Source organism: Melanostigma gelatinosum, assembly GCF_949748355.1.
Source record: "Melanostigma gelatinosum genome assembly, chromosome: 4".
In the NCBI taxonomy this organism is placed as follows: domain Eukaryota; kingdom Metazoa; phylum Chordata; class Actinopteri; order Perciformes; family Zoarcidae; genus Melanostigma; species Melanostigma gelatinosum.
The window spans coordinates 18,589,710-18,615,941 of NC_136637.1; the positions used below are offsets into that span (position 1 = coordinate 18,589,710).

General features: G+C 43.3%; 3 protein-coding genes across 3 annotated transcripts in view; all 3 read right to left on the minus strand.

Annotated features, from left to right (window-relative positions):
• LOC306775968 (carboxyl-terminal PDZ ligand of neuronal nitric oxide synthase protein-like) overlaps positions 1-5,358 on the minus strand; it is a gene marked incomplete at its 5' end in the record, with an annotated part of 115,665 nt that extends 110,307 nt beyond the window's left edge. Inside the window, 2 exons of the mRNA XM_079266557.1 lie at positions 4,843-4,914; positions 5,254-5,358. Of these exons, the coding sequence (XP_079122683.1) occupies positions 4,843-4,914; positions 5,254-5,358 (177 nt within the window). The remainder of the gene's footprint in view (positions 1-4,842; positions 4,915-5,253) is intronic.
• A 7,879-nt stretch (positions 5,359-13,237) lies between these two features.
• Positions 13,238-17,140, minus strand: fetub (fetuin B; the record flags this gene model as incomplete). The annotated part of the gene is made up of 7 exons (XM_079267717.1): positions 13,238-13,981; positions 14,502-14,588; positions 14,967-15,074; positions 15,388-15,554; positions 15,757-15,844; positions 16,117-16,230; positions 16,925-17,140. The coding sequence occupies 7 exons, from the start codon at positions 17,138-17,140 to the stop codon at positions 13,238-13,240; spliced, it is 1,524 nt and encodes a 507-aa protein (XP_079123843.1).
• Positions 17,141-21,544: 4,404 nt separating this feature from the next.
• LOC306776872 (leukocyte elastase inhibitor-like) lies at positions 21,545-25,397 on the minus strand. Its single transcript, XM_079267747.1, has 7 exons — positions 25,305-25,397; positions 23,889-24,077; positions 23,270-23,407; positions 23,048-23,165; positions 22,371-22,513; positions 22,098-22,265; positions 21,545-21,988 (listed from the first exon to the last, which is right to left on the minus strand). Exons 2-7 carry the CDS (start codon positions 24,054-24,056, stop codon positions 21,581-21,583), a joined length of 1,143 nt encoding a protein of 380 aa, XP_079123873.1. The 5' UTR covers positions 24,057-24,077; positions 25,305-25,397; the 3' UTR covers positions 21,545-21,580.
• Between the last annotated feature and the right edge of the window lie 835 nt (positions 25,398-26,232).

Here is a 26,232-nt window from a genome sequence, read left to right on the forward strand (position 1 = left end):
TGTTACAAATGTCTTGTGTTTATAAGTCGTAACAGGAAGCTGACATCAAAGATCTGCACAGCACTCACGCGCTACTTTTTTTTTTTTTTAGTAACCAGTCCAACAAGCCGGATTAATCTTCCCACACCGCTGGATGGGGCTCGGTGAACGGGATTTAATTTAGCGAATGAATAACCTCTTTAGTTTTCAGTGATGGGCAACTTCATTCAAAAGTGTCATCCACTTGAAAAAATAGCAGAGAGCCACATGATCCACGGACAGAGAAAATAAAATGATACAAAGTGGTCAATTGAAAAAGCTCTCCAACAGTTTAGTGAGCTTCACGCGCCTCCGAACTGAAGACGCCTCGTCTCACGGTTTGTAATGCGATTGGGCGGACACAGACGGAAGCAGCAGAGAGCGTTTCCTCTGACCCGACATGACGGTGCCGGTTAGTCCCCGGTGATTCGGCCTCGTCCGTTACTCAGATGTGCTGAACACGGAGCTGCTGTGGCGAGCGAGGACCGCATACAAAGGCATGTACGGAGAACGGCAGCCAAGTCGCCGAGGTTCTTGAGAAACCGGGATTGGCTGCGTACCCAGTTTGGTTTTTAGCTACATACAGTATACCGTGGCCATGGATGTTTCACATCCATTCTAGGTTCTTCAAAGACGCTTTTCTTTTCGGCTTCTATATCCTGTTTGCGTCCGTCAAACTGCGGCAGGTTAATTGCAGCTGCCCCTGATTAAAAAGGGATATATGCGAGACTATTAGTCACTGGTTCTAGATTTTTTTAAAAAACCTTGTGAGGGCCTATAAATAAATAACAGATGCCATTATGAATTCCAGACAAAGCCATTAGTCATGATGGAAAATATGCCGAGGCGGGTCATAAATAAATACAGCCGCCATTACATTATGAGTGTATCATGAATGTGTGTCTTTTTTTTCCGGGCACACAGTAGATAGAGCACAATATGTAACGTCTAACAACCATGTAATCCCTTCACTGAGTCGTCTAGTTTAGCTTTTCACAGGTAATAGTGTCGTCTCACCGCAATCATTACCACATGTTCATGTTAATGTGAAACTGTATAGATCCGTACAATGCGGGCACAGGTTGGCAACAATTTAATTCTTGTCATGATGAAGAAGCCTCTGTATAAGTACTTCATAACACATGCTGCTGAAACAATAAAATCGATCAATTACCAAAAAAATGAGGTGCTGAAAATTATGAATTTTATAAAGTACGTAATTACGTAGTTCATTGGATTATCCAAAAACAGTATCAGTTAGTTATTTTATCTATGAACTGTTTGAATTTCCAGATGAGTCACCATGTTCCAGATGTATGTAAATATTGTAATGAGACCATTTTCACTCATGAAACGCGTAGATACGAGAGACTGAACTCCAGATTAATGAACTTCCACAGCAGTGGCCGGACACACAAAGGTCCTGGTCCACGATGTTCAGCGTGGCAGCTGGAGGGATGTACAAAGCATTTCTATCCCCCACAAACACTCAAGCACCGCCGCCACCGCTCTGCTCTTTCTCCTCAGACACATCTCTAATCTTCTCATCCCATGCTGCTCAATCTTCCTTCAGTCAGTGAACCCAGCAAAGGCAGATTAATGAGAAAGGAATCATTTTAATTCGCTGTAAAGGTCTCCTCTCCTTTTAACCAGATAAGCTGCTACCAGACTCTGCCAGACAATGAGAATACATTGAATTCATGAGGACATCATACAGTGTGTCCATCTCAGTGTTGGAGTAAGATGTTCTCTCCATCTGAAGCTCATTCAACCCACATCGGATGGTTTGTAAATCCTTCTGTAGACGAAATCAGAGCAACGGCAGAACTGGAGCTGAAATAACGAGTCCGTCAAACGATTCGTTTGCAGAAGGTAAAACGAATCGACGACTTTGTTCATTAGATCAACATCAATGTCATTTATTGTGCAGAAACGCCACACATCGCCGGCTTCAGCCTCAATCAAGTTTTGCATTTTCAACATTACTCTGACAGACTTCACTGTTCGATGATGAAACAACAAACAAGGTTATCAATTACAGAAATAAGCCGGAGTTGCAGTCCTATACAAGAAAACTCTCGAGGAACTAGTAAATAAAAACTTTTTTAGCAATACTTTTTTTCTGCTGCCAGGGGGAGTTTCACAGAGTAAAGCTTAAAATTGTTGTTCCATCTGTGATAAACTAGTCAGGGACAAGTAATTAGTCACTCCAGAACAACATGCAAAACACCAACAGAGTGTGTTTGTGCGTGTGTGTGTGTGTGTGTGTGTGTGTGTGTGTGTGTGTGTGTGTGTGTGTGTGTGTGTGTGTGTACGAACTACACCAGATCCTGTAGCGCTGCACGTATATCGTAGGTGGCTGGTTCCTGCTTTGCCATGTCATTACTTTGTTATCAGCTACTGGCTCACAGGTGAGTCACGCACACGTGGAACAATGACACCACACATGAACCGCTTACTGGTACCCAGCATAGCGCTGACTGACTGTGCAGGGGGGGGGGGGGGATCATTTTACCAAACCTTCTTTCAGAAACTCCACAGGGCATCAAACGTGACGTTAAAGTGCAAAGTGGGAACTAGTCGAGTCGGTCTTTGCTTCAATGTCCCTGAAGAATCTTGAGAATGGAAAGCCAAGATGCAGCCAGAAGGGCTGTCAGGGTTGACTTTGCCAAAAGTGAAGGCATCTTTAAAAACAAACCTTCTGTGGCTACAGCCGCTGACGGGCAAAATGTTTATAGACTAAATGAACGAACATCTTTTCTGAATCATAAAGCTGATACCCATTTCTTGTCGCGACTAATAAGTGAGTTGAGGCGTAGAAAGGCCGTTTAAATCATTCTGTTCATCATCGCAGATTTGTTTAAAAAGTATGTTAAAAAATAAATAAATTTTAAAAAAGCAGTTATGTTTCCCTATGAATAATCAACAGTGCCATTGTTTTCCTGCTCATTCGAATAAAAGCCTCTGATCTGTTCCCTTACCGTGCTTTGTCAGCAAGCACTTTCTGGAGCTACTTCACAGTAATAAAAACATCCAGCAGTTCAGGGTTAAACCCCCAACTCACATAGGACCGCATAGAGGAAGTCTGAAACTGTAACGATTGAATCGTGGCGACACCGCAGAGTACTGGAGCGATTTTGATGTGCTTAGTCGTAGTCATAATGCCACCGAAATGGCTAGTTTTGTGCTTCAAATTCAAGTATTGAAAACAAGTGAAGCCAATGTGGAAGAAGCTTCAACTTGCATTTTTTTAAATGGCTATTTATATTATACAATCACAAGATACCTCAAAGGTGGTTCCTGCTTTTAAGATGTAAAACAGCTACTATTCTTGTCAAACAAGTCAATCAATGTGCATTTGCCGTAACAAGTCTATCCACCTCGTTTAGGTTTGATTTTCCCATAAATCAACACTCAGTTAAGGTTGCACTGGCTGACTTACTACCCAAGTCCAATAAATGCTTTGAGCGCTATACTCTTATCGTCCCATGCTTTCCAGTGTGACCTCTCTTCCTAGTGAGATACCTGTGGTTCCCTTCCATGGGTGTTGGGCCAGTGTCAAACCATTTCACACGGGAGGAGCCAAACCACAGCCTGTTTTCCTGCCAACAACAACAGCAGCAGCTGCCATGGCAGCACACTGGGAGGTCCACTTTATAGGAACTGGTCCCTCCTCTGAAAAAAGGGGCAATAAGAACATTTTGCACCGTGTGCTGAACTGTTAAGACTCGCGCATCGGAGAGCGGGCGTCCTCCTGGAATTAACTTCAACACGTAACAATACGCAGATGCAGACTGCACTCAGACCTGCCACTGGCGTTGTTGCTAATTTACGTTCAGTTAAAAAAAAAAAAGTGTTCTTTCAAATGATTACGCAATAAAATACAAACAATGCGCGTGCTCGCGTTGCCCGTGTAGCTGTGTGTGCGTGAGGTTTTGAAGGTATCGTCGATTAATCCACCGCACGTCCACCAGCTCGTCATCATAATCCTCAAATACCGCTACACCACCGGCACAACCTACCGGTACGTTAGGTTGCTAAGCCAACTGCTGCCAAGCTGACAGACACACTGATTAAGATTAAGTCTACTTTCTGGAGCCCAAAAGGCTGTAAATCTTAGGTTTACACAGCAGAAAGAGAGAGAGAGAAAGAGAGAGAGAGAGAGGGGAGGGAGATCACACTCCAGTGCATTGCTTCAAAGGGTAATTCACAACAGTGATGGAGCACATGGGGGGACCGAACCTCGTGCCAGACCAGCCAAAGCCCGGGACAGTACAAAGTGTGCACGTTTTTAAATGCCACGGTGCTTTCATAACTAAGCACTCACACCGTCCATGTCTGAATGATAACGCTGTAGTTGATGCGTACAAGCATCTGTTTCACAACACTTTACGACTCATTTTTGGGTGATTTCTTGTGCCACTCTCCGGGGCTTCAGTGGTTAAGGGGCAACGCATCAATGCATGCACTTAGCATGCAATAATGTATTCCATAATTCAGCTGTCTCTATCAGGGCTAGTGGGCACAATTACCCCCCAGAGCAACGCTTACACTTTTACAATGATGGGGTTCTCTTGGAACCAAACCACAAGCACTTCAGTCATATTTAACCACACAACTTAATCAGAAGGACAGTAAACCAATTCAAAAAGTTTACTCTTTCCTGCTAAAAGTTGCTGTAAAGTCAACCACACATATGCCGAATACAGCCGTGCACCACGGTTCATTTTGAAACACCCATGTTGTGTTCTACCAAACGTGCAAATTAGGTGATAAGTGAGGATGTCGGGAAGGATTGCCAGATTTTCAGACGGTTCCACTCACCCGAATCCTTCTCATCGCGGCCACGATCTCCACTCGGCTGCTCGGCCGCGTCACGTCCAGACTGCCGATGTACTGTTGGTCAGGGAAGGTGAAATGCGACAGGTACGAGATGTTAACCAAGCAACAGTTGCCATTCACTTGATTTGTTTTTTAAACGTTTCCACTTGAGGTGATCTTTGTTTTTAACTCTGCGCAACTTAAACCTCTCTGCTAACATGGTTACAGCTTACTGAACGTAAAACGAAAGTCAAAGAGTGTAATACCGTCAGAGTAGTAACGTTAACTGCTACAGTGTTGGCTGTTTACGCAGGTTGGCTAACGAGGACGACACGCGGAAAACACAGTGTGTTACGTTACATTTGAGTACGACTCGAAGCCGTCTTTCTGTGCTTCGGTTTCTCGTGAATTCACCTTTGCCTCGAAGTTGATCCCATGCTGGAACGCTTCCTCGTTGTGCAACGGGATCCTCAAATCATGCCCATCATCGACGAGGTTGTACTTGGTTTTTGCAGGCATTTTCAAAGTATTCACCGCTCCACGCTACCGCAAGGAACCAAGACAACATCCACTGGAGAACGAGCCGGGTCGGTTTAACCGGGGAGTAATCCAAGAAAAGAAAAAAAAACACACACACACACAATTTCCAAATCCGGGTTAGTGCGTGTTCTCCATCGCAGCGACCCGTCCCAGCATTGCGACGCTCCCACACCGCTCTCAACAGCGGCCAAGTCACGGCAACCATACGCCCCCAGCGCGCTCCGGTGCACCCCTGCTGATGTTCACCTGAACAGCTTTAACAAAGCACACACGCAGGTCGAGAAGAAGCAGCGACGTGCGGGGACAGATGTGTTTCCCGACTTTTTCCTGTGGCGAGTGTGGAAGTTGGTTTGGGTTCTGCGTCCTGCCCCTGGACTCCCCCCCCCCCCCCCCCCCCTCCCCTCGTGATTGGAGGAGTCCGGGTATCCCACCTGTTTCCATTGGAACAGAGGCGCACCGTGGCTCCTCTGGAGGAGGGGCTCAAAGGCTGGTACCTGCCCCCTCTCTTCAACTCCGACCCTCCACACACACACAAGCACGCGCAAATACACACTGGACGCACACGAACGCTCACACTCTCATGGGAAGAACCTGAATGCCACTCACACAAACAAAGGAGCGCCGACTGTAGCCTATAAACACATCTATAGTCTGTAAACTTTGGCATTGTTATTGACAGACGTAATGGATTAACTTGCAATGTTTTTTTATATGCACATTAGGAATATACTATAAAATACCCTGTTGGCCAATGCATGACCATCACTTCTATTTGACTGGCAGGTGTATCATCACCTGTAAGAAAATGTTCAAAGATACATGGCTGGAAGATGAAGTGGTAATTTACACCCTATAGGAATTAAACTCTCAATATGGCTTTACAGATGGGTTGTGTTCACAAACCTCGGCCTCTGTATGAAATACAAAGAGCAAGGGCACCAACTAGTGGCCATATCTTCTGGCACTGAGAGAGAAATTGGGATTTCTTTCTTTCAATTGCTCTGTCTCTGCCAAATACATTTTACGAACTGAATTGTTCAATAAAAATAATGTTTCTGTGAATGACTCGTCACTCGTAACATATCGAAAAAAAGTGGATAAAATATTCCACAAAGGCAGAATCTTACCTTTTTAAGGTACTTCAAAGCAGAAATATTGTCATTCCCATTGTGTGAGCCAATTGTACAAAAAAAACCTGAATAAAAAACTTCTTCTCTTTTTGAATTCAGTTTTATTGTTTCATCATTCGTGAACATGCTGCTTTAATCGTCAAACATGCAGGACAAACTGAAAGGACTGAAGGTCATTTTAAAAAGCTGTCAGATAAAAATCAAGGACATATATTCAATACAAGACTTCTACACACATTTCTATGAATAACTCGTGGCGCATGGTCCTCAAGCATGCAGTCACTAACACGGCCACCCAATATCATGCAGTTTATTGTAGCGGTATGCGAGATGAGCCGTGGCCAGACACAGAGATGCACGTACACTCACTTACTGACACATGCACACACACTCTGTCACACACACACGACTGCTCTCATTAAAAACACGGATTCATGATTGCATCAGTAGGAATCAGAACATGTTTAAGACGCTGAACAATGTTACGAATAAACATTGTCCGCCTAAACACAATGCAAGACGTGTACAATGATAATATGATCATTTGTGTTGTTGGGCATCCTCCCACACATTCTGCTCAAGCATGTGGAATATAAAAGCCTCTCCAGTAGGCGTTCCATAAGGCCCGGTGATATGTGGTCAGCAGACGCAGTAGTGCTGTGTTTGTGTTTAATGCGGCCGTCATGTTGTATGATGCACACGCCATCTGTGTCACCCTTGGAGTAAAGATGCATGTAGCGCTCCCCTAAAGGCGATCACGGAAGGGGAGGAAAAGGGGAAGTGGGGCAGCAGTAATTCACATTCTCACCACCTCTTTGGAAATATATAAAGTACTGCTGCTTATGGAGTCCTGAGGGGTTTTTACGGTGGCAGGATGATGATTTAATGGATGTTATGGGGTTCAAAACTGGCATCCGGCTACCAAAATGGAAGAATATCTCCATAATGACTGTTGTATCGCGGTATTTTTCTTTAAAAGTCCCCGAGATCAGGACCACCTCGCCCTCATGACAGCACAACATCTCGATGGCAGACAAGACCAGCTGCTGTCCCTGCGTGAGGAATTGTGTAAGAAATAAAATGCAGTAGTAAAATGCAGAAATGCAGGAAATTGATTATTATATTAATTGAATGTGGTTCAATTAAAGGCAGCAGCAAAACAGAAAAGTCTTCAATCTTGATTTAAATGAGCTGAGGGTCTCAGCAGACCTGCAGCTTTCTGGGACTTAAGGCTCTTTTAAAAGGATAGAGAGCAACCTCATCCCCAACAGGACTTCAAATGCATGCTGATCTGTTGATTGGGGCTTTAGGCTTTCGAGGCATATGCTCCCTACATGAAGTAGCTTTTGGAGATCAGTGCACAAAAAAACATCACGGTTCCACTTAAAAGCCAAAAGGCAACATGATCCCACAGCAACACAGCAAAATAGAACTCCTATACCAGAGACTCTTTCCACAGAGAACGGACACAATGGGTGAGCACATGAGAGCACACTCACAAAAGACCTTATTTCTACACGATGCCAGTAATTCTACACAAGACATGTTTTACATGTTGCAGGCTTGAGACAAGTCAGATGTAATGATGCATTTGCCCTCAGGGGAGGCTGTTGGTGAAATTATATTTGCTTGAGGTGTCCTGTATTACACCATTGGACATTGGTGACCTGTTTATGGTGTACTGCGCCTCTGGCCCAATGCATGCTGGGATAGGCTCCACAGCAAATTGTTTAGAAAATGAATGGATGTTTGCAGTTGTAATGCTCACGTTCACAGGTGTCAAATTTAGGCCTAAGTATTAATTGGTACCATTCAAAGTGGATTTTTTTTTTATCTTACCAAGTATTCTGATGGCATCTGCTTTTGTTTTTGACAAGAAAGAATAATACTGCTAGCCAAAGTCATCAAATGTAATAGAATATAAATGCTATAACCCCATTTGTTAGGCCTCGAGAAATCCCACAGTTGGGTTTGCTGGGAAACAATGTAAACATGAACCCAGGAAAGAGAATGAACATTTTCACTTTGTTTCGGGTGGCTGACCTGAGCTCTGCGATGATCACTACCTACGGTAGATATCACATTTATAACCAAGAGTGACTTTTGTGAGGCCTGGCAGACTTGTGCTAACGCTAGCACAGGATGTCTGTGGACAGACAATCCCAACGGACGCTCAATAGATCACTCGGTGTGGAGAGCAGATATCCTCATCGATTCTGTGTCATCACTGATGGCTGTAGAGTCGAGCAACTGTCATTTTCACACATACGAAATGTAGTGCATTGCATTGAGGGATATTTTTTTGGGGCACTATATTTCAGATATTTCACATCTAAAAACTGAACTTTTCAAAAAGAAATCGCCCTCTTGAGTGGATTAATCCCAACACGTTGGCCTCATGTTTCAGTGTGAAACGAAGCATTCGTTTTCTTTCTTGGTGCCAACTCCAGTCAGCGCTGGGTCAGTGTGTCAGCAGGAGCCCTGGAGCTCGGATCCTCTCTCTCTCTCTCTCTCTCTCTCTCTCTCTCTCTCTCTCTCTCTCTCTCTCTCTCTCTCTCTCTCTCTCTCTCTCGCATCTATCTCAGCCTATAGCAACAGCAAGTGCACACATATGCACACACACACACACACACACACGGACACACACAGAGCCCTTACACATCTTGAGGGCCTCTTAAGCTGAATTAATAATGGTGATTTCAAAGAATGTGGGGCAACGCGAGGAGTAGATCCACTTATCCTGGGAGAGTTAGTGAGTGAAGAAGACAGACAAAGAGGGAACAAATGATGACAGCAATACTTTTCTACAGTAATTGTGCTCGGAGCTGTGTCACAACATGGGATATTAACGGTTTGGGGTAGATTACTACGGATGTAATCTGCCTCTGATACACAAAGCAAAGACTTATGGAGCCCACCGAATCTGTAAACGGGGCATTTATTTGAATGCCTTCTTTTGGATGGCTTCAATTTTTTGGGGAAAAGAAGATCCCTACATCGAGATGTTTGGTTAAATTAGGCTTGCAATGAATCCAGAGGGTTCAGTGAGAACTTTTTCCAAACAACCAGCCCCTACCAGACTCATCTCATCGCTTTGGTTTGTCAATGCTTTGCTTGTGACGCCCGTGCCAAACAGTTTGGAACACTTTCACTTCATCGAACTCATGTGGCATGGCCCTATAGAGTAAAACTGTCTTTAGTAGGATACGGAAGAATGCGAGAAATACACATATCATTTGTTCAGGTTGGTTTAAAGTCTTGAAATCTAGCACGGACATACTTTTGGCAAGTATCAAACAGTGCAACTTCAGCATTTTTAGATCACCTCATAAACAATCAAAGGATTTATGGAAAATTAGGATTTTTTTACACCGCACAAGTGTGCATATATTTGACATTCATCTCGTTATGAGTTCATAGATAGCAAACACTTGATTGGGCTCCTTCTGAGACATAGCCATATTGTTATTTTGAAAAACACTTCCACCAAAGGAAATTCAAAAATGCAGATGCTGCACAAATGGTCCAAAAGTGTGTCAACTGCTAAGCCTACAGCCTACATGCTACTGCGGTTCTGTGAGGCCGTACATACATATAGGCACAAATGTTCACAATAACAAGGCTCAGATCCTCATTTATATCAGGTAATGTTTACTACGGTCATCATCCTCTGAGTTTAGCATGTTGGCACGCTGACGTTTCCTAATGAGCAGTAAACACAAAGTACAGCTGAGAGGGCTGACATTACGTTTTTGTGGGAATTTGGTAATAAACCAAAAAACAAGTTATACGATAGATGGAAAATCACTGCTTATTACTTTTTCATCCTGAGGTGGAAATGAATGTCTCTTATATATCATGGCAAAAATAGATGTTGAGACATTTCCCTTCAAACCACACATGTGATCCTCATGGTGGCACTAGATAAAAAGTCAGGGAATGCACAAAATATTAGGAATGGATTCAATATGTTGGGATATTTCAATCTGGAGAAGAAGTCAATATGCCCATAATGTTGAACAACCTGCTTAGCAGTTCAAATATGACACAGTTCACTGTGCAGGTTGGACAGTGCAGTGCACAAACCATAATATGAGGCAGTCTGCAAGCAGTTCAGTGAAAGTCAAATAATGTCTCTTGAACTCTCTCATCAAAGGTTATATGGCCTTAGTGTGGAAACGAGCTGTGTGCACTTCATTACATTTTGTTCCGACTCCAGTTATTTCATTTAAATGATCTTCAGAGGTGAAAGTATCCAGTATTTATTATGAGTCAAACTGTTTCATAAGCCTCGACCATGGACAAGATATATCAGGAAGGGAACGCAACTCTGTCTGCTTTCTGCACCGTGACTGTTAACGATCATAAAAGATATCGCAGGTCGACATGTTTACATCGTGACTCTCTGTTGCAGGTTGACGGAGTAGAGTCGAGAAGTGAACTTCTCTCACCAAAATAATCTATTTGTGTGAATTTTCTTTGCAAATTCACACAAGATCTAGAAATATATGCATGTATATATGCTGTATATTAATTCAGTTTCCTTGAACAGCATGAGGCGAGACTGCACAATGTGTTATTTGAATGAATTCACTCAATTTCATAATTTAACCTCTAACTCTGAGTATTGCACATTGTGCATTACTTTATTTAGACCAGAAAACACAATTGAAGTAGGACTGATGACCTATATATCTTCTCATATGAAGTCTTATCATTTTACCTATACATGCCATACATGCCATATGGTTATTTAATACAAAATATTTATTTGCACATTAGAAACAGATGAAATTGGCCACATATAGGCCTTTAATTGATCACATTCAGAGAACAAAGTCAAGAGTACAAAACAACACTATGAGCTGCTGCTTCTTTGAGTTTCTTGGAGCGCTCCGTGTTGTGTGACTGTAAAAATGGTGCCACTTCGTTGCTTGGCAGCCAGAGGACTCTTTTATGAATGAGCAAATGAATGTGTATTCAGCCAGCTTCTCATGGAGACTGAGGTCCAATAGGTTTCTTCTTCTTCTTCCTGAGCTGTTTCACACTCTCTCATAGTCGATATACCGAGCACATTGTGTGCTTCGCCCTTAACGGGCCCATGAATCTGTCGCCACAAATCACAGCAATGCTCTCCTGTTGTGAGCCTATTGACTCAGTCCGGTGTCTAACACGCTGCAGTAAACCGATCAAGGGGCAAGAGGTGTGATTCATTTTCAGTAATGGCCCAGAGGAAAAGTCTCTACAGGTGCAACGAGATGTCTGTGCGCGCGCACACACACACACACACACACACACACACACACACAGTGATCAATTGAGACACATGCACAACAACTACAGCACACAACACTGAAACTTGTTGCTGTTGTTCCCTTTTTTCTTGTTTCTTGTATGTCGGACAAGTGGAAAACTAGAAAGTATTGCAACTTTAAGTATTCTAGCTAGCTTTAGATCAACACCCTGTGTCAGCAATTACAAAGCCTTTTTTCTTTAAGTAAACTGAAGACTTTAAGGGCCTTGGGAATTTCTCTCTTGTTTCCATTTCCTGGCTAAAAAAAAAAGCATGTTTGTCTTTTAATATATCTTAAAATTCTTTCTACTATATATTCATGATCATTTTGTTCTCTGGCACGCCCGCTGCGTGCCAGCCTAACGGACGGACAGAAAATCACACAGAAAGTCAGAGATGGACAGAATGTCAGAGAGAATGTTGGACAGAAAGTCAGACAGAAAATCACAGAAACAGACCGTTACGTTCCCCTTTTTGGCATCTAAGGGATGCGGGGAGTAACGGTTCCCGGGGAAAGAGAGACTGAGCAATGATGACGGTTTAACAAAAGAGTATTTATTGTGAAAAGGCCAGCTGCCTGCACGGCAGCAGAAAAAACTACTTTCTTAGCACACATCATCACATCATCACATGTTTTTGTGTCATTAAATGAATGACAAAATAAACAGGATGTACCTTCACGACGTGCACAGGAGTAGCTGTGAAGTTTGACTTGAGAGTCAACAGAGGCCGATACCTCACACTCTCCATACCCCTGATGGACGCAAACATATGAAACTAAACATAGAAAACCAAACTGATAGGTCAACTTCGATAACATATGCAAATGTTAAAGAAAAACAAAACACCAATTGTGTTGATCTTTGAAGAGTAAAGATACCACACTGTGGTCCTTACCGGAACGGCACCAGTGTCTCTGACTTCACATTGTTTCCATGGTTTCCTGCTGGTGATGTGGCATCTGGTCTCCATGACATCAATGGTCAGTTTGTAGAATGACCCACAACATGTATATTATCAAGCAAAATGTTTGACGACAGTGACAGTAGTGAGGTCGGTGACAAGTGCAGTGAATCAACACAAATTTGTGGTGTCATTTATTTATTTAGCCAAGCACATACAACATACAAACACAGAAAACGCTCATGTGTGCCTGCTGAATTGTACAGTTGTATATATGACCAATTTCCCACCAAAAATAAAAAGGTTAATGTGAATGTTGTGTTTTTTTTAATGCACTCAGCCTTTATTAGAAGGTTGAAGTGAACAGAGACAGGGACGTTTGTGTTCATATTTAACCATGAAGGTATGTAACATTGTCCATCAATGTGTCTGAAGCAAAAGTGTTGCTGTAAATATTTTCCTGTCTTCACTTCGGTCTGTGTTTATGTGTTTTAAGATCCATTCAGTTCCCAAATGACATTCATGGGCCACCTTATGCAGCTGGCTTGAACGTGGGGTCCTCAGCGAAGACTTGCTCCACCAGGGTGTCTCCCGCCGCTGCAGGGGTACAGTTGGCTGAGGCCGTCGTGGGGAAGGCCTGGATGACGGGTTCCATCTGTCCGGGGATCTGGGGGTCTGGCTTGAGGGGAAGAGTGACTCCCACATCAGGTTCACCAACGGGGATTTCAGGGAAGGAAGGCAGGGTCACGGGACTTTCCATGTGGGGCAGAAACCTCACCTTGCCCTCTGGGTGGTCGTGGGCTGTGGCCTCGTGGATGTGATCGTGGTGATGGTGGTGGTGCTCGTGTTGGTGCAGGTGAGCGTGCTTGTGGTCGTGGTCTAGGGCCAGCTCGTGGTCGTGCTCGTGGGTGTGCACGCTGTCGCCGTGCTTGTAGTCGTGGTGGTGGTTGGTCAGGCTCGCGCTGTGGTTGTGTGCCTGAGCGTGGTGAGTGTGCACGTGGTCGTGGCCATGCCCGTGGTCGTGGGAGTGCTCGTGAGCGTGGCTGTGGCCGCTGCCCACCTCGTGGTCGTGTGTGTGGTGGTGGTCGGTGGTGTTATCGTGCTGCTGGGCATCGTGATGAGCGTGGCTCTTGGTGTGGTCGTGGGCGTGGTCGTGTGTGTGCACTCCGTCGGCAGCGTGCACGACGTCATGGTCGGTGCTGTGTGCGTGTGTGTCCTGGTGGCTGTGGTCGGTCTCTCCGCCCAACAGGTGGTGTTTCTTCTCTGCCTGAGCGGCCTGGAGAACACATAAAGATACAATTTGTGATGTGTCGTAGCCCAAAATATGGGAGAATTTAATTTGTAGAATTTAGGATACGTGTCACCCCTCAATACATCAAATTAACTGTTTAAGAATAACGCAAGGCTGTCTTTAAGTCTTTTGGGGCAAGTTGTGAAGGAGACTTCCACTTAATTATGACTGGGATCCTGTTTTTGTATGCCTGGCCGTTGTGTGTCTGCATGATAACTATTTTATCACAACAAATACTGCTGAGATCATCACTTTATTGAAGAAGTCAGGCAGTGCGAGACAACCTGTCTGATCGTTTTTCTGCCTAATCTCAGCAATTACTTCTGTGACCACGATTTTATGATAGAAATGATCGGCAAAACTATGAAAGTAAGACATCAGTTACCGTTAACAGAAGAACAAAAAGAATAATCAAATGTGTGCTTTTTCCTTTTTACGACAGAGAGTAGTCAATAGAATAAGTAGATCAATGTGAGACTGTGTGTTTTACCATGGCTGAGCTTACCTCTGGCTCATAGATTTCACAGTCTACACTGGTTTCAGCCTCATCACTGGGAGAGTAGTAGAGGGACGCCTTACAGAAGCCCTTGTGCTGAGGAGAGAAGAACAAGAAAGAGCAAGTCAGAGAGGAGCGAGCGCCTGTGGCTTCAGTTGAATAGTTAAATAAACAAACTGTATTCTCCTTTGCTATAATAAACCCCGGCAACTAGGAGAAAGAGGAGCATGCTTCGGGAGGTTAAGGCACTAAAAACTCAAACTGATTTATTACACTTAACACTGGAAAGCCAGAATGAAAACTGGATCTTAATCTCATTGTTTCTTTCGAAAACGTGAGAGTACAAGCACAAATACCGTTTACACGTTGTAAGTATCTTTTCAACGAGCAAAAGGAATCCCGGAAGTTAAAATTAACAACCCATTTGATCGAGATGAATGTTAAAATGTGAAATAACAATTGGTCTTGACTCACATTGAACTCGCAGCTCATGACTTCACACTTATCAGTCGCTGCTGAGCTGTTGGTGCAGGTGGTCTCGTGGATGGTGTACTCTACATTGTAATACATCGACATGGCCATCTGGACACACACACACACACACACACACAGAAAAAAAAGACATTTTATTTTCGGAATAGGCATATAAATATGAGATCAGGAGTTGGTGAAGTAGCTGTTGAGTGAGCTCGAGAGCCTCTGACCAATGGAAGAGCAGGAGGTTACCGAGTGAGCGATTAAACACAGAGAAAGTGTTTTGTTTGCAGGAGTGGTTTCTCTGGAGTGGACGATTTCATGCAACGTTTGTGGAGGAAACTTTTTCAAATTTTGAATCAACAACTGACATGAATCCAGGTCACAGGGCTAAACTATTTTGGAACGTGTGGAAACATACCCCAGCGGTAGCGCGGTTGACTTTGAGCAGAGCAAAACGATTGGCCAATCCGCTCTCACTGTTGAACTTCTCCAGCGAGAGAGTCAGAACCTTTTGGACCTCAGCGTTATCCAGGCCGATGAGAGACGGACAGTCGGGACAAATCCTGTTCACCCTGGCTCCAGGAACTGACCAGAGAGAAAGATCACAAAATATCACAAGATGAGAGAAATATGGTACACATGTAAGTCACAAGTCTAGCTAAACTAAATTAAAAAAGTGGAACTATCACCAAATTGGCAGGATTTTCTAAATTTTCATTTTCAAAATATACAAGTGGCCCTAGATGACGTCTTTAGATGACTTATTTCGGCATTTTCTTTTTCTTACCTGGTCTGACAACACAGTCGTATTTGTAGAGACGCACCACTCTGTGCACCTTACTGATGAAGATGGCCACTTTGCACTGTCCATATACCTGCAAAGACCAAAACAACAAGAAGCACATACCATATTTCAAAGACTTGACTTACATTTGTTTTTTCATTGTATCATTGTACCTAAAGAAGTCTTACGTGTTCTTCTTCTGCTAATTTAGAAACTATACTCTGTATGGAGCTGGATATTAAAGCGGTGAGACATGTTGATTTAAGACTTGACGAAATAAATCCTGCAACAGTACACCCTGTGTGCATGAATGTGGACTTTGGCTTAAACCCCGTTCGGGAGTGTGTGCGTGAGTTTCCTAACCGGTGTGTCCGAGGTGGGTCGAGCCTCGCAGGCCTTCCAGTCCATCTTGCTGAGAACACTGCAGTTGGTCTCCACAACATCCAGAGTCAGGTAGAAAACCAAGCCAGTCTCTCCCTGTGATGCACACAAACACATACGTACATAACACATTGTGAGAATATCCTGGTATCAATTATCAACAATGGGTCGCTGTGTGATGGCTCAAATGACTGATGATAAATGAAGCCCTAAAAAAGCTTTCACAATCAGGTTCTAGCATTTTAAATGACAACCGTTACCCAACCAATAGTCCTTGGTGACACATTATTAGTCTTTGGCTTAAGTATCTGGTGTCTCAATAGTTATTTCCCTTATAATTAACCTTATTTCCCTTATAATGTCACCTGAGTCCTTTATTGAGGACTAGAGGTCATCAGACTTAGGGATGACCTGTCATGAGCTCCTGCAGACTGAATCCTGATTTCATAATTGTCTTCTTAAACATTGCAACCACTGCCAAGGACAAGGGCAGACTGCTGCGTGTCATTCGCTCTGCAGAGAAGGTGATTGGCCTCAATCTGCCTTGCCTCTAGGACCTCTGGCAGCAGGCTGCGGTCCACCAGGACCAAAGCTTCATGCCACACGAACAGTTTAGATAAACGCAAGGTCAGCTGTTTTCGATGGTTTACGCTGCGTCTTCATATCTCGACAAATACATGTAAAGTGCTTTGACAGATGTGGCTTTTACCCCTGATTGGAAAAAAACAAGTAGCCTGATACTCAAAACCTTTCTTTTAACGTCAACCGTTCATTCTTCATTTGGACTCACATGTTTTGTCATGTGCACGTTGGACAGACGGTGCAGGGCGAAGACGTAGCCCTCCAGCCGGTCCTGGTTGATCTTGGTGAGAGCAAGTCCTGCAGCTCCGATCGCCGACGCGTCTCCACACGACCCCTGCTCCATGGCCTCCTGTACCAACGGTGCACCGCGGACGTGCACGCACCCCAACGCCAACAACAGCGACAACAGCATGTAGTGCTTCATGGTTAAGGCCCGGGACAACTCTGTCTGTCTCTCAAAGTGGGAGAGATACCCATAGAGGAATGGATTGACCTTTTATATCCTGCTACTGTTTGGCACATCCCAACCCCTCTCTCTCTCTGACACACACACACACACACACACACACACTCACTGCCCTTCCCGTCATTTCAGGTAAACATAACCATTGACCCCAACCCCCTCCCAAAAACACAAGGTCCTTTCAGGGAATGCTGCATTGGTTGACCTGTCTGCCAACCAATCAGCTACTGTGAGGAGTTGCACAGTGGAGCTTATCAGTTGGGAGATTATCGGCCCTGCAGTCATACTCTCTTCTCTGTGATCAATAGGGACAGTGAGTGGGCTGCAACTCACTTGATCCACTCTCGGCTCCGAGTCCTTGTTCAGGAAAGCAGCATTTACAACATGCAAAGAAACAGTGGTTGCAATCTAAAAGCTAGATAATCACACTGAGTGTTGAGAAGTCCACTCAAGCTGCTTATTCAAAAGCTACTGTTGTTTTCTCTACCAGCTGACCAAAGCAGTATCAGGTCACTAATGTCATCGTGAAATGCATTGACACTTCTGGGGCATAGACGTCTTGATTACATCACCCTGACCCCAGCCCTGCCATTTAGTGGCACCTTGGAGGAGGCATCAGTTAAAGTGCAGCTGCAGACTGTAGTCACAATGGGAGCCCTTAATTCACAGCTATAAACGCCGATATGTTTGTTCAAGCAGCGATCTGAAGTAATGCATTGATCAAAGGTAAGGGTGTAAGTCTGTAGCTGGGTGTATGACACGCTCAGTGGCCTAGGTTTGTATCTAATGTCACCCTTGACCTAGTTATTTGACAAGAATCTTTCCTTCCTTCCTTAACTAAGCACTTTCAAATGTTAAGAACAATAACAGTTTAGTTTTAAGCATTTTTCTTACGGTTTACGGAGGATGGGGATACAATGCGATATATAAGCAGAGCACATTCATTTACGCATATTACGCTTCAGCATCGTCCTGAACTTTGACCCCCAAGTCATTGAAACATTTGAGCTTCGTGCTGACAAAATAAACAATCCATGGAATCACCAGGCTAAAAATCGATATTTCTTGTGCAGCTGCTGTGTTGCAACTCACATCAGCTGCGCTTGCATAAGACACAGAATCGTTGGGACAACGACCGCATATTCAGTCCGTGTCGATCTAGATTAAGTGTTTGAAATGAATGCCAAAGCATAGATCATCCAGCAGGACAAGTTAAGGTTTAGCAACTACAACAAGTGAAACTTGGAAGGATTCCAAACCAGAACACAACATGTCGATGGACACTCTTGTAGTTTCTGGTACAACATGCTGCTTTGTTTCAGAGATAAACAAGTTTGACACACTTCCAATTCAAGTTGCAAGTGGGACTACAACTCAAAACATTTGAGCTCATGCAAGATAATGCTGCGTGTCAAAATTTGTTATTTTGTTGTTGGTTTAATTTCCAAATTGTGAAGCACAAATGTGCAGGTAAAAATGAGGACTGCAGTCATGAGTTCAGAGATGAACCCGAGTGAGTGGATGTGAATGTTGACATACTATATCTATTCCAAAGTCCACCAACTGCAATGAACCAACAGGGACTGCAACGTGTAATGGAGGGCCTCGTCCTTAAAGGCAAAGAGAGAAAGATAGAGCTGTTTATACAACAATGTGAGCTCACATGAGCCAGTGTCTCTGTCACTGTTCTTCTCAATTTAATGCTGCTCATTTCCCCCTTTTTAGGCTGTCCTAACATGTCCTTGGAGGCATATGAGGGGTAGAAGGATTGATTGAAAAGAAAAACTCCAGGAGATGGAGACACAAATGGAGGAGGCCTTCAGCATACAGTTTAGTTCGTACACTACATACAGACTTTGTTTTTTTGAGAAGTACACTGGCTTCAGTTGTTGTTTTGAGTAGAACTGGTTGAAAGTGGTGAGAGGTATTTTATTTGCATTCAAACATGATAGATGTAGCATATAAGCAATGCCACTTTATGAACTTAACATCTCTTATATAACATATTAAAGTTAGCTGTCATCCAACACAATACAAAAAACAACATTGATGCTGAATATTGCACATGTTGTGTTTAGTTGGTCTGAATGAATTCATGTATGGAGATCCCTCACTATAGCTTAGATATGAAACATATTCGGCTCACGTGTGTTCAGCCTGTCTTATTGCATTTACACAGAAACATTAAGGGTTAAAGATGGAACAAAAAATCAACATGAAATGAACATTTATTCATTTATTCATCAAATATTTGATTTTGTCATTGAAGCCGTTTTGACAAAAACGAGTAAATAGATGATATGAAGTTAGATCTCATCTTGTGAGGAAAGAGCCTGGAAGACGTTTAAATCAGGGAGTACAAAGTATAAAATAAATACACACAATATACATCATATTTTTTGTCGTTTTCATGGTAACGTGATATGTTACAGCAAAGTGCTGTCCCGTTCCTATTTACACCATCTCAAGCCCTCACAGTCTCTCACACTCAACCACTTACCAGGTGACGTCAGTGAGTCCTTGAGGGTTCAGGGTTTGAGGCTTAAGGGGGGGGGGGACACTGGGATTGGGCCCCACACCGGATCAGAAGTGGCTCATCCAGCTGACGGCCCTCGAATCGGCACCTGCAACAAATAACGAAACACAACAGGGGGGAGGGGGGGGGGGGGGGTCATCACACAGGCAGTATACAGTTTTGATTCGTCAATTGTCAAACATTACAATGCTGTCTGCCCACAAAGACGAAGAGCCTGGACGCAAACCATGACAATAAGTCATGCTTTTATATGCAGGATAGTTTTGATGGACCCCACCGGCCTACAGGAGGAGGAGGAGGAGGAGGAGGGGGAGGAGGATGAGGGAGAGGACGAGGTGTGGGATGGGGACACCTGGGGACCGTGGGATGAGCCTTGACGCTGACTCTTCTGATGATGAACTAGGGGAACCTCTTCCAGACATGCCCCCTTCATGCTAATCCCTTGTTGGGAAACCAAACAACACGATTTGTTTTTCATGCAATATAAAAGTGTTATTTTTACCCATTCTAATATGGTGTATGTTATTATCTGCATACTCTGTCCCTAAACTGGGTCTTGAATTGCATTAATTGGGTTCGACTGGAAAGCTGACTGCTGTTGATTTTGTGCATCCAGTGAGCCACATTGTGTTGTTCATGTGTGATGATGTTATTCCCCATACAACCATTTAATTGTATCGAGATTATTTTTTTAAAACGTGACGTCACTTTATGAAATGCCCTTTTGTGACCTCTAGGATGATCACTACTTAATGAAACTGTATTGACAATAAAGGGGTTTCAGAACAGAGCCGGAATCTCCATGTGAAAAGGTTTAGATACCAAATCACAGCACGAGTTCTTTTATGTTCCTCAAGGTTTGGTGTCTTAATGTTGTATTTTGGAGAGGAAAAAAAATGGTTGAATGTTTATTTGAATTCATTCATTTTGTATTGAAACAGCTTCACACACAGTGATGTTGTGGATGTAATTTACATTTTATGAATTGATAAAAGCACACCGTTAAAAAAAGTGGGTTTTTTTCGTCTGCTTTGATCTTGATAAAGAGTTCACATTCATTATATATTGAAGAGTGAATTTGCAACACATCTTCAGAAACATTATGAGCTTCAGATGTAAGTCATATTAATCTTGCAACCATTCAGAAAAGCATGAACAAACTTGTTAACACTTGGAAACGTTTTTTCTAAGCTGTTCTAATGTTGTTGAAATTGAATACTGGTGAATTATAAATATTTCACAACAAACCTGACACAGTCTGAACTTTGTAACTTGAAGATGTAATTTCAATGTAGACCCACGTGGGGTCGCTGTTCTGTTTGGTTCGTGGAGCCATGCATCGTCTGGTGAGTGAAAGAGCGACGACCAGGAAGACGAAGTGAAGTGACGTACTTCCTGTCCGTACAGCGCTAAAAAAAGATTGATTATCATATATATTATCGGTTTGTCTACCGAGATTCACCACAATACAACTGTGGTGAATGAAATTGTGTTTCAAGAAGCTTTCCCAGTTCCTCTGGATAATCCAGACCTCACTGTGAACCCATTTCATTAGAACTACCGTCAAATCAACATTTCCTTTAAAAAACTCTGACTGCCTCCATTTGAACAATGTAGTCACTTTAAAACCCCAAAGTCTTTTGCTTTATTTCAATGAAGTTCACTCCAGTTTTACAACTCTTTGATTCAACCAAAAACCTTCAAACTCAAACAGCTACGTATATCTATGACTTCAATCTAAAGGCAGACAAAACTAAATCTATTCAATTCAATTAAATATCCCAGAAAACAAAGCCTTCATTTCAAAGATTTTACTAGTTATTTCTTTTTTATTTCAATTTGTACAATATCTTCATATGCTGGTTCTACTGAGGAGACGAGAACCTGCCGAGGAAGAGGATGGACTTGGTCTTATTGTGCCTGATGAAGAAGAGGAAGGGGTGGTCCGCTGTGAAGTGCTCCTCCCTAAGCATACAGAATGACACCATGCCTGCTGTGGCCGCAGCCGCCTCCGTCCCCTCCTCGTTCACCTCCACAAAGGCCTTGTGGGCCACTGTGGACAGGAAGAGTCCTCCTTCGGCGTTCATGCCCGACAGATCGGCCTTCGCCCCACAGAACACGTCCCGCATGCCGAGTTTGGCCAGAGGCTCGTTCAGCTCGTAGTCTTCCTCCAGCTTGAACTTGGGCAGGTGAACGAGGACTTCTGACTGGACGTCCATGTTTCGCCTGTCGGTCCATTCGTCCAGCTTCTGCCGTGTTAGCTCATTCTCCAGCTGGAACAAAACACACACACACACACAGTAGATTTAATTTCTAGCTCATATTTGTATTAAAGCGACAGCAGGCCTCGTTACCATAGGTAATTGCTTCTAGGTCAGGTACCTTCAACAGAGGGTCAGAGCCGTCCGCGGACTCTTCAGGCAGCAGGATGAACATGCTGAGCTCATCATCCACGTACGGCAGCTCCAGGATCTGCAGGCCGAGCTCAGGAACGTAGTTGAAAGGCAGCTTCTTCATCTGGTGCATCATCTGGACCGGCTTGGCCTCATTCTGACGCACAGGAAACAGTAAATCGAGGTGATCGGATCTCCTTTGGCTCAAGTTCAACTGTTTCACGTTATTCAAACTTCATGCCTCTACGTCAGCAAGCTTCACCTGGTTGACTTTAAAGGGCATCTCTTTGGTGTTTTTCTCATCAAAGCGGTTCATCCAGTTTCCCTTGAAGTAGATGGCATTAACCAGAGCCAATCTCGTCGCAGGAGTGACTGTTCCTGCCTTCAGAAGGTCTTTAATCTTATCTGAAAGGAAATACAGAGGCAAAGCAAGCATTGAACACTGATTCACAGGGGACGCTAGGGGTGAACCAGACTTTGGTTGGAGCGCTTTATCTCACAGTCGAACTGGCGGAAAAATGTGGGCGGTGCTAAATGTCTGGTTTTATACAGAATTGCATGGTTTCTCTCAATAAATCATGATATATATGTAGCCTATTTTGGTATAAATATGAGTCCATTAATAATACTGTTAAATAGCAATCTGAAAATAACTTGTGTGGGTTCAATCAACCTCCTGAGTGTGTATGAATAAATCACCATGTAGAGTAAGTTGCACTATCCACATTTGTGTGACCATCAGAAATGCTAAATAACAACCACATAAGGCTGCCGTTTCAAAATGAAAGAATATATTTATTAAATCGGAGTAAGACCGTAGCACTATCAGAGCGCAAAATATATATTTGAATTTATGAATGACTTTGTAAAATCAGCAGAGGGATGCTCGTTGTTGGTATTGGAATACTTAAGTGTCCATTATGAAGAAGAATGACTCACTTTCTGTCTGCTGCTCCACCCAGCTGTTGATCTCCGCTCTGCATGCCTCTGGAGCCCCCATGAAATCAACAGCCTTCAGGTCTGCCTGGTAGTGCTTCTGTGTGGCTTCCAGGAATTGCTGCAGTGAGGAGATGGCATCTCGTGAATTCGGTCACATAAAGCTGTACATTCAACATACAGTACCGGAGTCTTCTGTGGTTGACGTGTAAACTGAAAACTCACCGGGAGGAAGTTGGCGGTGTTTTCTCCGTAAAGACGGTTGGCTAGTTTCAGGACGTATGACGCAGATGGCGAGTTGATGTCAGCGTTCAGTGTCTGGAAGTCTGCGTGGACGCCATCACCACTGCTGAATGAGAGGGCCTGCGGGAAAGTTTGGAACAGCATATACTTTAGACTAGGATTTTATAAAGTGTGTTTGAAAGTGAAAAGTGAGGACATTGCACTGCTCTTGAACTATACTACTGTAACCGCTTGTTGAGACCTAAAGTCATTCATCAAAAAAAAAAGATAAAGAAGAACAAAGCTCTGAGGATTTACTGTACTTCCAAAAGCAAACAGGTTTCATCAACTGAAACCAGATTGTCAACTACCTCTTTTTACAACCACCTGCTTCCATGCAAACAATATGTGGCTTGTTTCAAGGGAGCTTTTTGAGCTCAAGGTTCAGGTCTCATTAGACTTCGGCTGTCTGAAGACACACCCTTCATCCTGTGTCTAAACCTGGGCAAACAGCCTGAACTTCATAACTCGCAAAATGGTTTATGGAAACAGGGCCGGCATGACTGCGGTTCACAATGTTTATGACATTTATTGGCATGTAATAGAGAGACAGTGTGCTGACCTTTGCCATCTGAGCAGCAGTGTCTCCTTTAGCCCCCAGGTACACCATAGCCAGGGCTGAGCTGATGCTCAGCGGGGAGACGAAGATGTTCCCGGTGGGACTTGCTTGGCTCAGAGTGCGGAGCAGCTCTAAGGCAAAATGTGTGTTTGAGCTGCTGATGGTGGCCATGACTGAAGTTGTACGATTTTCCTGTAATGAGCAAATTACATTCAGATAGTGATTCAGTGTAATTTTGTAAAATACATTTCAGATTTTAATGTCAACATATTTCATAGTTTATGGTTCGCAGTTGGTGTTTATAGGAAACAAACATGGATCCTATATACACAATACAGTATATGTTAGGAAAGATAACCTCTACATTTCATACCTTAAAAGTTAAAACATCACAGTAAAAATAAATGTGAATTCAATTTAAGGGCTAATTGCATGTTTTCTGTTGCTGTTTCTGTTACTGTCACGTGCAACTTGAAGGTACTGAGTGTAGATACAAAACGCCGAGTTCAGGAGCCAAAAAGAGATAGAATTTAATAAGATATCCCACAGAGGGAAAACACAGGAACAGACGTGTCAAGAAAACATGAGGCTCGAATGAAGGGCAAGGTACAGACACGCCTTAAATACACTTGAGGCAATTACACAGGTGAACCCACTTAAGGTGAGCCAAGTCCAATCAGTCCACAAAACCTAATTAAGGCGCACTCTGCCACCATCTGCTGGATGTCCTGGGGTCCTACGGCGCAGTCCTGACAGTTACTTTATTGTCAACAGTCAAATGTGCAAAATGCCTTGATTTATTTAAATAAAGCCAAAAAATAATCTGCAATCTTTTGTAAGGTAAGGTGTTTTGTTTTTCCTTTTGTCTTCTTCTTCACAGCCTGTGAAAACCTCATGGGCTATAAGTTACATGAATATAGATTCCAAAAAGACAAATTATTCAAATGAACTGTCACAGAAAGCTTTATTCTCCCTTTTGTTCATTCACTGGTGTTGATATTTTACCCACAATCTGTAATCATTTTTAATAATCTGTTTGCCCATGCAGACGATTGATATTGTGGACACTGCAACGTCACATTCACCACCACGGTTTAACATTTGTGTGACAATAAAATAATATCATGCTACTTTTCAAACCATTTTGCACGTATTTATACACAAACTTTATGTCAAATGTTGTATATTCCCACATGTATTATTGTGACTAGTCTCATAGTTTTGCCTGGAGCGAGTAAAGATGCGTTCAGATACCCGGAAATAAAGCCGCACACATCCCTCTCTAACAGCTGGTAATACACACGCAGCCTACCGCAGAATGCATGTGAGGAATCAGCATTATAGCCATACGACAAAGTGCGTTGTGTGCGTGTGTGTGTGTGTGTGTGTGTGTGTCTATTAGCTACGTTGTTACATTACCTGACGGTCCTCCCGCAACGACTGAAGCACGCTCTGCTCGCACGCACTCAATGTGTGAGGAAGAGAGAGCAACACGGAGCACGCGACAGTCAGAGAAAAGCCCCTCCAAGTATAGAAAGCACAACGCGCAGGCGCGGTCGCTGAACCCAGAGGTCCAACGCTTCTCATTTATACAGAACACAAACAGTGTTTGTCACCGTCGTCTGTGGGCGGGACGCGTGACTGAGCGATAAGTCACTGACTGGTTACGAATGCGTCCCATTACACTGAGGAAGGGAAGAAAAATGAACCAATACAGTGCTGTGAAACTCGTTTGCACAACGTTAAGCCGTGGGTTATAACGTAAGAAATTATTCGATTTTTATCATTTGCTATACAGCAAATATACTGAATATATATATATATACACATATATATATACATATGTATATACACACATATATACGTATATATATATATATATATATATATATATATATATATATATATATATACATATATATATATATATACATATATATATATATATATATATATATATATACATATATATATTGTGGCATCACAAGGGGACAGGTTGTGGAGGGGCGCTCCATCCTCACCCAGGATCAGGGCCCACAACCCAAGATGGCCGCCGGGCTAGAGACTACAGCTCCCAGACTGCCTCATCATGCACCCAGCTGCAGGTGCTTAAGGCCCCTACTTGAGGCAGGGCTGGGAAACGGAATTAAGGGGAGAGCACCATGGCAGAGGAGGGGGGCCCGGAGTAGGATAGAGGACGCATACCTGGAGGAACCGAGACCAAGGACTTTGCAGGGTGGGAGTACTTTGTTGGATGAAGAAACCACTTTCTCCTCCGGGACACTTTAGGTTTATTCATGGTCTTTTTTTGTTTGAGGTGTGATTTTTGGAGTTAAAGGAACTGCCA